This window comes from Sebastes fasciatus, chromosome 15 (genome assembly GCF_043250625.1).
Source record: "Sebastes fasciatus isolate fSebFas1 chromosome 15, fSebFas1.pri, whole genome shotgun sequence".
Taxonomy (NCBI): domain Eukaryota; kingdom Metazoa; phylum Chordata; class Actinopteri; order Perciformes; family Sebastidae; genus Sebastes; species Sebastes fasciatus.
Genome location: NC_133809.1, coordinates 14,427,882 through 14,442,237, shown reverse-complemented (window position 1 = coordinate 14,442,237; position 14,356 = coordinate 14,427,882). Strand labels below are relative to the sequence as shown.

Here is a 14,356-nt window from a genome sequence, read left to right as displayed (position 1 = left end):
TGCCCCTCTGTTTCCATGCACTATCGAGCGTCACCGGCCTTGTTTTCCCCAGAGATGCGGTTATTATTATCGCGACCAAAGGAGATGTTTGATGTAACAACAGTAATTTGAGCTGGGGTTTTTGGACTGCGGCGCTCGGGGTATTTTCACCTCCCTGGTAAACCATATAGGCTCAGAGCGGTGTGCAACTGTTGACTGGTGAGGTTATTTTTCATAATAGCCTCCAGCCCACATCAACTGGTTAGTTGAGAGAGAGGCAGAGATGTAGAAAGTGTAATAGAGAGTTATTAAAAGTCCTTTGAATGAGAGACCACGGCGTGTCTGAGCACATATCGTGTGATTCATAGGTGTGGGGTGGAATGTACCACAGGTTCAAACAGCTCCCACATGCTGCATTTTGGACATCATCCATAATAATCCAATATGAAAATAATCCACAGATTATAGAACAACTGTACATTGGTTTTAATTTTATGTCAGTTTAGTACTTTAGCCATAGCGGCATGGCTTTAAGGTTGGTCTGCCTACCACTTTGGGTCAGACTGAAATATCTTAACAACTATTTGATAGATTGTTGTGAAATTTTTTAAAGACAGATGATGAATCCTACAGACTTTGGTGAGACTTTTCCTCTAAGGCCACCATCAGTACTTTGGTTTATGACTTAATACCTGCAAAACTAATGACAGCCCCATCCAGTGGTGGAAAAAATATTCAGATAATTTACTGAAGTAAAAGTACTAATACCACATGGTGAAAATACTCCACTACAAGTCCCGCATTCAAAACTTTACTTAAGTTTAAGTATGTAAGTATTGTCAGCAAAATGTACTTAAAGTATGAAAAGTACAGTTTTTATGATATGTAATGCTTATAGATTACTGCTGCATTCATGTGTATGTTGCATTTTACTGCTGTAGATGTTTTTTTTATAACTCCTTTATATACTGTTGGGTAGTTTAATCTACAGCAATGCATCATGGTCTATAAGATCACCATGTGTTTGTAGCGTCGCTGTCCCGTGAGTACCACACATCTCAAAAAAGTCAACTTTTCATGAGCTCAGCAAAACAGCGCCGTTTTCAGCTTCGTGGCGATGCATTTTCCAGCTGATCCAAGAGGCTTTCTAAAGAGGTTATTTAGCTTAAGAAGTAGGAGAATTTTATCCACACGTAAATGAACACTTCATCCTTCAGTTTATTCAGCATCAACACATCTGGAGATATGTGGTTTTCTCTGGACAAGAAGGGGATGAAAAACTGTAATCTGTCAGATAAAGAGGAGTAAAAAGTACTATATTTACTATTGAGTAGAAGCATAAAGTTACATACCATGGAAATACTCAAGCAAAGTACAAATACCTTGAATTTGAACTCAAGTACAATACTTGAGTAAATGTACTTAGTTACATTCCACCACTCAGCCTCAGCTGAACTTAACTGCACTTAGTAAATTACCTAAAATGTCATATAACATTCACAATTATCAAGCTACTTCCAAAGTTATTCAAAGCTGCAAGCTCATCAACCCTTTTTATGTATTCTCACAATCAACACCTCTTCCCTACGACACCTGTTGTGGACAGTGAGGCCTCTTTCTCACTGTCACTCCTCCTCATCTGAGTCATTTCCATGGTTGACTTCACAGCACTAATTCAGGTCAGGCATCGGCGCCGAGGCTCAGGAGTACCAGGGTCTGAACAGGCACCACTGTGTTAGGGTAGCACCTCCCTGCATCGGAACTTGGGACAGATTAAACCACACAAGCAGGAGACAGGAGTGTTAACCCCTGACTCTCAACCAGCTTGACTCATGACACCCCACAAACAAACAAACAAACCAAGGCCTACTCTTGATTATTCCCTTCACTAAATGGTGAACTTTGATGATAAGTGATGATTTTTCTTTATCTTGTACGTCTTACTGTTTACTCTGAAAGGAGACTGCAGGCCTTTTTCACATTGTAGGTAAAGCACAGCTGTTACTGATAACATGTCCCATTCACACCTGCACAATATCAGGACCCTGAGACTGAAGCAGCTGGCTGGCGAGGGGTTTTGAATCAGGAATTAAACACTTTTTTTCCAGTCTATTAATTGATATAGCTTGATATAATTGGGATTATTAGTGTAAAACTTTAATTTTCAAATCCCAGAGGAGGAAGTGTCCATTAGCAGTATAGCCTCAATAGACCAGAATGCAATGCAGCTGAGCACCAGGAGTTGATCTTTTGCTCTATAACTCTCTCCACCTACATATACTGTAAAAGCCATGCAGCTGAATTCAACACGTTCAGGCTTGTTCTCTGGAGTTTTACTAAACGGTTCTGGGAAATGTTGGAAATTACCAGGCCGCTTGAGGTTGAAGTGAAAAAGTTTCACACGAAAAAAAACTTTCCTGAGACGCATTGAGCATTACTGATGGATAATAAATTAACTTGAGGATCAGAGGTTGGTTGTTTTCACATGAAAACTTAGATCGTGTAAATTAGATGATTTAAAGCAAACTGAAGTTGCAGGAAACAGAAGTGCTGGCTTTCACAAAGTGAAGGCGTAGCTGTTTAAGAGAAAGTCGTGCGTGCTGACTTTGCATTCCACAACAGCTTGTGGTTTTCGTCTTTGTTACCTGACCAAATTTGCCTCATTTGTCTGCCTCCTTATTTTGCGTACCGTCAGCTGCTGTTCAAACCAAGGGGATCGGACACACACACACACACACACACACTCACAGAGAGGGTGTACCGCTATGAAATCAAAAACTTGCTGAGCTTGTTCAGCAGAAAAAGCATAAAAGAGATTAACGTTCATGGTTTGAGTTTAACACACACACAGGTTCCAACACAGAGGCGTGTTACAAACAGGTTGGTTTTTATTTTTATTGGAATACATATGGTCTGCTGTACAGTTGGCAGCTTCGAGAGACCTACATGCAGAGTGCGCCAGCCACAGTAAGGTTAAAAACATGCACAATGTATTAAGTCTAAAACAGAAAAAAAAAGCCTCTCCACACAGTCCACCTGGCATTGACCGACACACTGACTGAGAAGCAGTTATAAATCATAAAACCCTTTTGATCTGATTTCATTACATACAGTTTTTTGTGTTTGACATCTCTGTCTGTCAGTCTCCTTCTTCTGCAAACAAAATGACACAATAAAAAACAGTTGATTGTACAGGCCTGAAATTCTTGTATCTGTGCATGTATGCGTGTAAAAGAGATGAGATCCAGTTACATGTTAAATTCCTATTAGATTATTTGTGTGTGTTTATATATATATACATGTGTGTCTGGGGCTTGCACGCTTCTTTCTTTGGCAGCACTTAGAAACATACAGCACAGAAGATGTACGAACCCTGAATTTAAGAGCGAGGGAGAACAGAGCGCCGAAGAAGCCGGAGCGCTGAATGGTTCCCGATAAAAACACATGGCGAACCACTCAGCGCTGCAAAACCTGCTCAGCGCTGATAAAACACACATAGCTCTCATTCTTCAACGGCTATGACACAACCCTGGCTTCTCTCTCTCTCTCTCTCTCTCTCTCTCTCTCTCTCTCTCTCTCTTTCTAATCCGCGGTGTGCCATCATGTCTCCAGGTCGTGAGAAATGTCTTGCATTAAAACAACAAACACAAAATACAGGAAGAAGTACTCTCCAGGAGTGTATTAACAACGAGGAAGATACATTATCTTGCAAAAAAAATATCATTCTTAAAATCAAGATGGACAAATACTTAATATATTTCAATAATAAGGCCCACTTTACAAAATTACAAGAGTTTCCTTAAATAAAATCTATCCGATATAGCTTCCAAAATAAGACATCTTTTGTTTAACAAAGAAATAAAAACACAAACAGAAAAACCCTCAAATTGAATATTTCCCCTTAATTTCAGTATCTTAGAGACAGGGTGACCATCCGGGGAAGCATTGTCTCTAACTGTAAACTGGAAATACTGTGGAATGATTTTGGCACAATGTTAGAAAGGCTGAGATGCAGGCATAACAGGGTGCCATACCTAAAATAATATTAATTCACTGAGTGCACGCCAATTTCTTTTCTTGAACAGGTGAGATGATTCTTAAATACTCTAATTTGGCTGGTGCAAAAATACACATATATCTGACTGTGGTACATTCAGCAAACGGCTACTGAAACAGAGTTAAAGTACAATTCTGGGACACAAAAAGAAGAAACTTTTTGACGAAGGGGACTAAGGGGGCATTAGTCGTTTGAGGTCTTAAAGTTAAGTGCTGGTTAAGTGCAGATTATGGCCTACGCCACCCAATGACACCGTGACCCTGCCTCCACAATGGAGGCTTTTGAGGACAAGGGCCTGCTCGCTGCCTGAGAGCCATTTCTGCCTCGCCACTCCAATCTCCACTAAGTACATTCTAGTCTACTTTATAAGACGGAAAAAAAAAAACAATGACTTGTAAATAACGGATGTTTATACACACACCACCAGAGCTTAAGAGGATTTCTGTTAACTCTTAAGTTGGTATTTGAGCAGGAGAGCGGAAGCCGACACTTTTCTCTCTCCACTGCTTAACCACCTCTTTGTCCTCGTAGGAATTTTCTATCATAACATTCGCAGCCATGTCCTAAATATTCTGCTCTCGTTCGACAAATGTTCTGCGAAACTGGAACCGACAAAAACCTCTGAAAACAGCCCCCAGCTGTTTCTTTACGGCGCCACAAAAGCCATAGAAGTCTTGAAACCAGTAAAGTCTTCACTCGAGTCCCAGATGACCAGTCTGTACATTCCACCGTGTCAACACTGTACCGGCTCTCGCCACTGGAAGCAACGAATAAGACCTAGAACATGTGAGTAAGTGGCATGTAGCCCAAAACATGTACAGGTAGAAGCTTCATCCTGGCACACGGAGTCCAGCTAGGCTTCAGTGGGCGTACAGTCGGGTGTTAGTGTACTTTGGGGCCTTGTAAGGAAGAAAGGCATCACGGCGGAGGATGGAGTTTCAACTTTGCCCTTTTTAAAAAGCCCTGCTTTCTTTGAAGCCCGTCTCCAGGAGGGAAACCCTCCAACGCGTCATAAAAACCTACAGTTTCCGACAGCTGGGCTCTTCCTGGGACCCCAGACTCGAATGCTCTCTCCAGGGACGAGGGAGACAGGTTTAAGAGCAGAAGGTAAGAAAGTGAAAGAGACAAATGATAAAGGTTGCACAGTATATTCGTAGAAAGGACGGGCGGAGGATTGTCTGCGTGGTAGATTTATTGGGCGGAGGGAAACACACGAGGGAAGTAAAGCAGGATAAAGGTTGAGGAGGGCATTCGTGTTAGCACTCAACAAAAACAATCTCCGTCCCTGCATGCCAACTCTGACAAACACACGTGCACATTTGTCAGTCAGCGCCCTCTTACTCTGGAGATCTGCAGCAGCTTACAACACACCCGTTCACATGTCCAGCTTTAAAAACGGGATCCCTCACTGACATATTAATAACGACGCACACCGATGCACGACCACACCGCGTGCATCTCTGGCAGCGTGAGCTCAGGCAGAATTGGACATTCGACACCTTCGGGTGTTTTAATTATCCCTAAAGTGGACACCACTGCCAAGCTGTCGGTCTTCCTCTCTCCTGTATTTAGAAGCCCTGAGTCAATACGTAGAGACAGGATTAGATGCGGCCCTGACCTCTGACCTTTCAGCTACCCAGGGGAGCTGCCCATTACAACTCTCTGTCTGAACCAACAACACTTATCGCCGCTGTTTAGGACAAGGCCTTCCCAAGGAAGATGCAGATAAATAGAGGAAGAGAGGAAAAGGGGGAGGGAGGGACACTTCTCTAAAACACTAAAAGGAAAATTGGAATCGGTTGAGAAGATGAGAGATTTGGGGAAAAGATGGCATTCCCTCTTGGTAAATGAGAAGAGTGGTAGCAGAAACAATAACAGAGAAAGACTATATGATAATCAAGTCTTGGCATGTGCACTAAGAGCTGCTCTGAACGGTACGTCTGGTCTGTTTTTGCTCTATCATAAAGCCGGCAGTGGCCATGAAGAGGCCACATGGCAATCCTTTCCGAGGCCGCGCTGCACCCTGCGACTCTGACAGACAAATCCAGAGGACATAGCTTTTTGGGCGGTGCGGTTTATACTCTTTAAAAGGGTACTTTGAAGTTGGGTTAGAAAAAAAAGCTTATTCTCAGGGAACCTTGCTCCGACATCCCATGGGGAGGAGTTCCCTCGGAGGAACTTTTTTTTTACGCTTAAACCAAAATACTTTTACGATGTTCCAACAAAAAGGAAAAAATATAAAAAACTGAACCTCACAATCAGTATTGCATGTCATTTATATGCACAGCAAGACTAAAAATATGGTGCAAGTCTGAATTAGTCGGGACAATCTACCTCTCTTACTGTATCTCAAGGCACAGATGAACATACTGTAGATATTTCTAGCAAAGTAATGGGAATGAACATTAGTGTAAAATGCGCATTCTTAAGGTAAACAAACATTTCAGTTCGGAGTTCGTTCAGTATGTACATCATGATGACTGATGGGGGTTTACAGTTTATTGATTGCATATAATCTCCTGCTTGTATAAACAGTAAAGTGACAAAGCGGCGACAGACTTGACTCCTGCCACCGGGCAGACCTCTTCACAATTAAAACAACCTGTACATGTATGGAGACTAATAAATATTACAGCTAGATGGCGGCTGGTATGAGGAATACAGGAGAACTGAGAAATGCCTCTGAAACAGGCCAGCCCCGCCAGGGTCTGACTCAACACAGCATTGAAATCCACAACAGCAGAGGAACCAGATGGAGCTTTAAAAGTCCAAAGTTCTTCAACGGATTTCATATGTCCCAAATTGTCACAGTTATGGTTACATGATCTTGTCAGATAAACAGTGCAGTCGTGTTGGATTGGGGCATTAAGCAATTGGTCATTCTCAGCTGCATTCAATAGCAACATTCATAAATTCTGTTTACATCGCCTGTCGTACTGCAATAAATGTTGAGTGTCAGATCTAAAGTCCAGCAGGAGCCTGTTAACAATGTTTCTGTCATAGATATGCACCATTTAACTCAATGAAAACACCTTATTTAGATTACTGGCCACTATTAAATTGGTTTCTATGGCACCCCCATTGCTGCAGTTGCACCATCCAATGAGAGATTGCTCCAACATACCAACCACAAGTTGATATTTTTATGACGTAACAAAAAAATACACCTCTATAGAAATAAGAAAATGGAGATAAGCTGGGACGATTCGCACGGCGAACCCAGTCATGTACAAGCTGAACAGTCAGTTCCTTGTGTTTAGAGGAGTCTTGTGTCTTCCTATGACTGGCTGGCATGTACACAGTATTTACAGTAGCACTGGAAAAAAAAACGTCCGCCTTGCCAGGCCAGGTTTGCTGGTAATCTGTAGTCCAGTTAAAACAGAAACTCCGTTTTGCTATGGCTCTCTCAACATACATGATTGAGGACAACAGCTGTAAAACAAAGCACCATGGAAATTGTAGCATGGTTTGAGGTTATAAACAATATCCCCCCGCCCCCCACAATTATGTCTTTTTTTTCTACATGTGCATTGCATTTCATTGCGTGCAAACTACGATTTTTTTTTTTTGTTCTCTTGATATGGTTGAGCAGAAAGGGAAAGGATAATGCAGAACAGGAAGCGAATTACAAAGAATCGAAATAAAAATGTCAAAAATGTGAAAAAGCATAAATAAGATCCGTAAGAACTAATTTATGTGTGTGTGTCTTAAATGCAGCCAACCAGCAATCCTTTAAGCAGAGTGCATGCTGAGTCACAATCTTTCAAGTGTTCTTCATTTATTACTTAGAAACATGCAAATGTTCGCTCCACATCCAAAGACCCCCAAATTAAATCCAGTTCGAGGCTGCATGCCCGAGAGTGGCGACACAAATAAACCAAAAATTTAAAAATGTGCATGTGTTTGTATGGTTTTGTATATTTATGTGTGGGGAAAATCAGAAAAAAAAGCACATATGGAAAGCAAATATGTAAGAAAAAGTGAATATCATGGGTACGAGTCAGCAAAGACGGTAATTCGCTTCCTGTTTTTGGTCACATTAAAAAGGTAAAATCCCTTCGTTTTGTGAAGATCCAGCCCTGTGAGATGAAGATGCATCTTAAAACATTGTACTGCTGTTGATTGTTCTTTTTCAGGTTGAAATTCGGATGCAGAAGCGATATATATCCAGCTCCATCGAGGTCACTGTCAATGGTCCTCTGAGAAAGGCATTCTCAATGTTTGAGTCCTTCTTCCTCTAACTCTCTTTAAACCCTCTCTGGCACGCAGGAAAATCCCCCAGCCGTCCCCAGCATGCCAGCCTCTCCCTTGTCAAGTTTTCGGGATTACACTATAATACATCCAACACGAGAAGCAGAAGAGGATACATGGGCTGGTGAGGCGGCCTCCAAAAACACTGTACAGGCACTGTCTTTTCCATTTATGCCTCTTTTGGGACAGAGAAAGTTCCGGATAGGAAGAGCTGTTCACGTCTCGGCGTACACTCAGGGTCAGAGTCAGGATGTCAGGTCTGTGGTTTGTTGTACTGTATGGCTGCTATTTTGCTTTTCTTTGCTTGCTATAAAAGCTGTTGACTTTTGTGGAGATGGAAGCCATTAGTTGATGGGAGACTGATGTTTGGCCCTCCTTGTGCCATTGAGAGCTTAATGAGGTGCTGTTAAGGAAAAAAAAGAAGAGAAAAATCGTACTGAATCCTTCATATTTGAAAACAACTATTCATCTTAAGATACATGATTGGTCTGTAATTTCCAAATTATTTCCTTGAAAGTTTGCCCGAAGGAACAAGATCATTTTGTACTAATTATGGGGGATAATATTCAAATGGTGCACTTCCAATAAAAATAAATGAACAATGAATGAATATTAATTTGGATTCAAATGGAGCTTTTCTTTCAAGAAAGCTCTAAGGCCCAATCCCAATGTCCCCCCTAAGGCCTCTGATTTCATGTGTTTTTTTATACTATCTTAAATCCTTAATGTTTCTGTGCCTCAAAGTCTGTGAGTCTGTGAGTGTGGACATTGGGATTGGGCCTAAATGTCTCCTTATTAGTGCTAAAGTACATAGTTCCTCCCAGGAAACTGCTGAGTAATCAGGAAAATATTCAGAATTACGAACAATACAGGATTTCTCTGTCACGCGTGCTTGCAGGTTTAGCTACGGTACAGTTCACATGGAATTGCCTTGCTCAGGGACGCCTCAGCAGGGTGGATGCTAACCATTACATGCAGTGAAGCTGGGGCTTCCCACTGGGGGTCACTCTACTCATTAAACCACTGCACTGTTGCCACCATGATGGATGTGCTAAACCCAGTGCTGTAAAATGTACTACAGCAGTGTCGGGTCAGCTTAATACTGCAAATTTGATTTGAAACCCCCTTAAGAGATGTGACATCATTGCAACAGGAGTAACTAACATCACTTTCCTTTAATTAATGAGTTTCAGGAGTCAAAAGAAAAAGAGCCTGCCTTCTCCTACCTGTCCTCTCGCTGTAGAAGTCCTGCTCAGACCCAGCAGGTCTAATGATGCTCAGAGTGACGTTGGTTCCACGGTTTGCTCCCCGCTCCGCTCCTCCCTTCGGCTCTGGCCCCTGACCCTTGACCCCGACTGGACCACGGATCCCCTCTGGAGGAGGCCCCTGCTGTCTTGGACGCCCGGTCATAAGAGCTCCCCGGGTGGGGAGAGTCGCTGCTGGGCAGCTGCCGCCTCCAGGAGGCTGGGCTGTGGGTCGGGTTTGGACTGGGCTCTGCGCTATCAGTATCCTGGAAAAGGTTGGAAAATTTCATCAAGAGAAGTTCACAGTCTGAATTGGCAGCTGCAGCAAGTTTATTATGTGGATTGGTTTGGCATTGGCATGGTCAGAAACACAAACAGAGGTCAGTTCATTCACTCATATTCTGGAGTTGTGTCTGGGCATTTTCTGTGGACGGTTTGGGGCCTTGTTTGGACTTTTGTATTATGCGGGCATTAAATACACGCTGCTTATGTTAACTGGTGTGTGACAAGTAAAGACTGCCATGTGGATGTCTGCCAGGGGAAAAATCCCCAACCAAAAACCCCAAACATACCCCAAGCTGAGAGATTTATAATTTGGTGGGCTGACTAGAAAACAAACCCCGCGTTACTAGTCTGTGGTGGCTACAGCGGCACGTCCCCTCTCATAACCTCAGTAACCCTGCTCTAAGAAAGCGAGAGTTAGATGACGATGCAGTTCCTAAAGCACACAGAAACAGCACCCCGCGCCTGTAATTTCAGCTTTAAAAAAGCACCATAATTAGTGACATTTGGTGGGTTGGAGTTGGCTTCTGATGCCGTTTTAGAATGCATTCTCGCTAATTGGCTTTAATGGAGCCCTGCTGGACTGCCTTTCTCGGTCTCCAGGGGTAACAGACAGGATATCAGTCACCAGCGATCCCTGCCAAGTAGGCGTGTTCAGTGTGGTCACTTCCTGCTCCAGTCACGGAGGGGAGGAAACGGCAGAGTGGCATATTCTCCTTCTATGGTAAGCCACTGCTGCAAGACCGGGGGCTTTCACAAGGTTGCCATGTAATGCACTTCCAGTGTTCCTCCTACACCCAACAGGAGGCTTGTGCATTGTTCAACACATTGTAATAGACTTCAAATAACAAAAGAATCATAAAAATACACATGACAATAAAGATTTGGTAGCTGAAGGTTAAAAGAAAAAGCTTGAAAATGACAATAAGTGTAATGCTCTAAACAGCTTTTAAAAGACGTGTGGCTTCAGTCGAAGGAAAATTAGTAACTTCTGTGTGTGTGTGTGCCAATGGAGAGCTTTTTTTCCCCATGTGGCTGAAAGTTAATTTAAGAAAATATTTGGGCAAGAGCAACGTCAGCCTGTAATAAATGCTGTTAAGTAAGTTGATGTGCCACAGCAGAGGAAATCTACTGGAACAGCAAGTGCTGCTGTCATCACAGACCTGCTCCAGCTCACACCAGAATGCCTTCAGCTTGGAAAACACACTTTTATAGGCTGTTATAATCAGAAACACTAAATCATGTCTGGCTGCGCAGCGTGATGATTTGACACAATAAAAACAGAAAAGGTGGGACTACAAAAAGCAGCGCTGTTATATCTCGTACCGACTTTTGTGTCAAATGAACAGGGTAGTCATGTTCGGTGATATTTAAAGGAACAGCTTGACATTTTGGGAAATATTCGTATTTGCTTTCTCGTCGTGAATTAGATAAGAAGATCGATACCACTCTCACATCTGTAAAGTTAACTCAGTTAGCCTAGTTTAGCATAAAAACTGGAAACAGGGAATAAACATAGACTGTATACAAGAAGTGGACGTAGTCATCATCATCTGTTTGTAGACTGCTGTTTTGAAGCCTCGGGTTTGGCATTTTGGCCGTTGCCATCTTGGTATTTGGCTGTCACCATGTTGTTTTTTTGCAACCAGCAGTGACACGTTAAAGTTAAGTACAACCGAACGCTGAATAAGACATTTTCCGCTTACCAAAAAGGCTATTATTAACTTTCATGAACTAAAAACACACAGTTAAAGGGTTAAAGTTGTAAGACGAAAACATGGACAACTCCCAGACAGGACAACGCCGCGGTAGCGACCTGTCAATCACAAGCCGCACCCTAAAGCATACCCTGATTTATCATCTAATTGATTTCTTAATGGGACCATAATTTACGAAATGAACTTCATGCTGTATTAAAGAAGACTTGAAACTAGCGATTGAGACCATAAACTCATGTTTACAATGTTTATTGAGGTAATAAATCAAGTGAGAAGTAGGGTCATTTTATCATAGACTTCTATACAAGCAGTATTCTTTTTGCAACCAGAGGAGTCGCCCCCTGCTGGCTATTAGCAATACTGCAAGTTTAAGGCACTTCTGCATTGGCTTCACTTTTCAGACCCGGAGGTAGCTCACTGGAAAAAGCTAGCCTGGCTCTGTCCAAAAGATAACAAAATCTGCCTCCCAGCACCTCTAATGCTCCCTTATTAACATGTTTTATCAACTTAGTTTATTCTGTTCCACAAAGTGTAAAAATTACAAGTTTTGGGCCGGTCTATTTCTTGGCCAGTCTTTAAGGCTAAGATAAGCTATTTGCTGTCCAGACATGAGAGTGGTATCAATCTTTTTCAAAAAAATGACTTGCTCCCGCACAAACTTTTCTCTGCTTTATTCGTCAACGTCTCGGTCAACAAGGACCTTCATCAGGTCATTAAGCTTAATGACCTGATGAAGAGAAAAGTGTTTGCGGGAGCAAGTCATTTTTTTGAAAAAGTACATATTGGAGGGGATCTACTCCCAGCACCACAAACAATTTTGAGAATGTGCATGTTTTCCTCTCCTTGAAGTGGTATCAATCTTCTCATCTAACCCTCGGCATGAAAGCAAATACACACATTTTCCAAAATGTCAAACTATTTCTGGGTTCTAGGCTTTATGTGTAGACATAGTTTTATGAGAAAAGGATCTCCATTTAAGAATCATCAATACAGTTTTCCAAGAGTTCACTTTGAAAACCAGACAGACACTGTAAGAAGACTCTGGTTTCAATAGGACCTACTAAATGAAGGCCAGCAGATTTAAGAAATAACACAAGTAGCGTGTCGGAGCGTCTGCAGAAGAAATTATATCCCTACTTTAAATCTGTCTGCCCTTGGTCTCTCGCCCAATTTTGGGGAATGGTGTTGTCTCGCCAACCCAAACTCTTAAATCACCTCTCCAGAAAGACAATACTCTACACTCCAGGTGAAATGTTTCAGAAAAAGTGGAATTTGTGTTTGATTTAGCCAGGTGATGATCTGTTTATTGGTTATGATTTATAAAAGCCATTCTTTTATTGCTTTTCATGGGGCATTTTACATAGCTTACAGTGTCTGTTGTCTGATATTCTACTACTGAAAACAATCACACAGTCCAATAGCTGCTGCACAGACTGTTATTCCAGAGGGCTTTTTCTGCACGGGTCACATCAGGCGAATGGTGAATAGTAGAGCAGCCCTGATCCCACACTTTACCTTGCTGCCACTGGTTTTTGACTCAACAAAGGATGTTTTGGTATCTCGCTCATCGGCCATATCGGCCCCGCTGTCCTCAGCCAAACATAAGTTCACGGTTCATTCATGTACAGGCTGAGGTTTCCTACTGCTGCAGCGGGGAGAAATTACTACAATACTGGTCTGTTCTGTACTCTGCGGTGTGGAGTGACTGCTACAGAAAGCACTCCTCATTTTAACACTGACCTGTTAGATTTATTCATATCAGAATTATGGTCCAGATGATGGTTATTATGACTGTATTAAATTGACAAATGGTCTATTACACAGACTTGTGACGGTTATGGAAAGTTAAAGTTACATCTCCTCTCTTGTACAATTCCCGAGCCTCCGGATGCACAACTACTTCACTCAGGGCAGCTGTCAATCATGACGTCTCATCCTCTTTTTAGAGCATCAAATAACTAATTGAAACTTATTTGACGTGTACTTTGACTTTTTAGTTTGGCAAATGTCCCATCCGCTACCATGGAGGGGGCGGGGTTTATGACCTATACTGCAGCCAGCCACCAGGGGGCGATTCAGATGTTTTGGCTTCACTTTTTGGGGGTGGTCATGTCGTCCATCTCTAGAGGAAAAGTCAGGGGATCACCAAAGTCATCAGAATGCATTGTCTTGGAAATGTGCGTGTCTGTTCAAAACTTTGTGCCAATCCATCCACCGGTTGTTGAGATATTTCACTAAAAAACAAAAACATCAACGTCATGGTGGTGCTAATTAAGGGGATCAACAAAGTCGGTAGGCTTCATCCTCTGCACGTGATGAATGTACGCACAAAATGGCATGGCAGTGGTGGACCGACTGACCGACACTGACATCCATAGAGCCATGCCACTAGAGAGGGAAAACATTGCAGCGTAAACACTGGTTTGGACAAACCAGAGGAAAACAGTCAAGGTTAAACAGCAGCTATGGATTTGGACCATGACGATAACGACAATGACCTTTCACTAGATGAAAAGATGTCATTCTCTGTCCCATAGAGGTTTAAATAAATGACATCCAAATAATTTATACATGAGGTTTAAAAAGAAAGCTAATCAATAAGCTATCAGTTCTCCCAGGTCGCTCCAGGGTGCTTAACGGAATTGGGAGTGTTGTCTCCTCCTTAATGACTACTTATCGATCGCTGCTGTTCAGTCTGCTCTACTCTCATCACTGGGAAGCCTTCGATGTAAATGGTTATATAAAGAAATGTAAGTCAACCAATCTTTTTGTATTGAAAAAGCATTTAGGAGAAGTAAATGTCTAAAACATTAACATCATATATA

General features: G+C 42.2%; 1 protein-coding gene across 1 annotated transcript in view; it reads right to left on the bottom strand.

The window, feature by feature from the left end:
- Positions 1–2,845: 2,845 nt before the first annotated feature.
- The window catches only part of luzp1 (leucine zipper protein 1), a 53,571-nt gene continuing 42,060 nt past the window's right edge, over positions 2,846–14,356 (bottom strand). Inside the window, exons 7-8 of the mRNA XM_074659840.1 lie at positions 9,514–9,797; positions 2,846–8,690 (exon numbers count right to left, since the gene is read on the bottom strand). Of these exons, the coding sequence (XP_074515941.1) occupies positions 9,555–9,797 (243 nt within the window). The 3' untranslated portion in view covers positions 2,846–8,690; positions 9,514–9,554. The remainder of the gene's footprint in view (positions 8,691–9,513; positions 9,798–14,356) is intronic.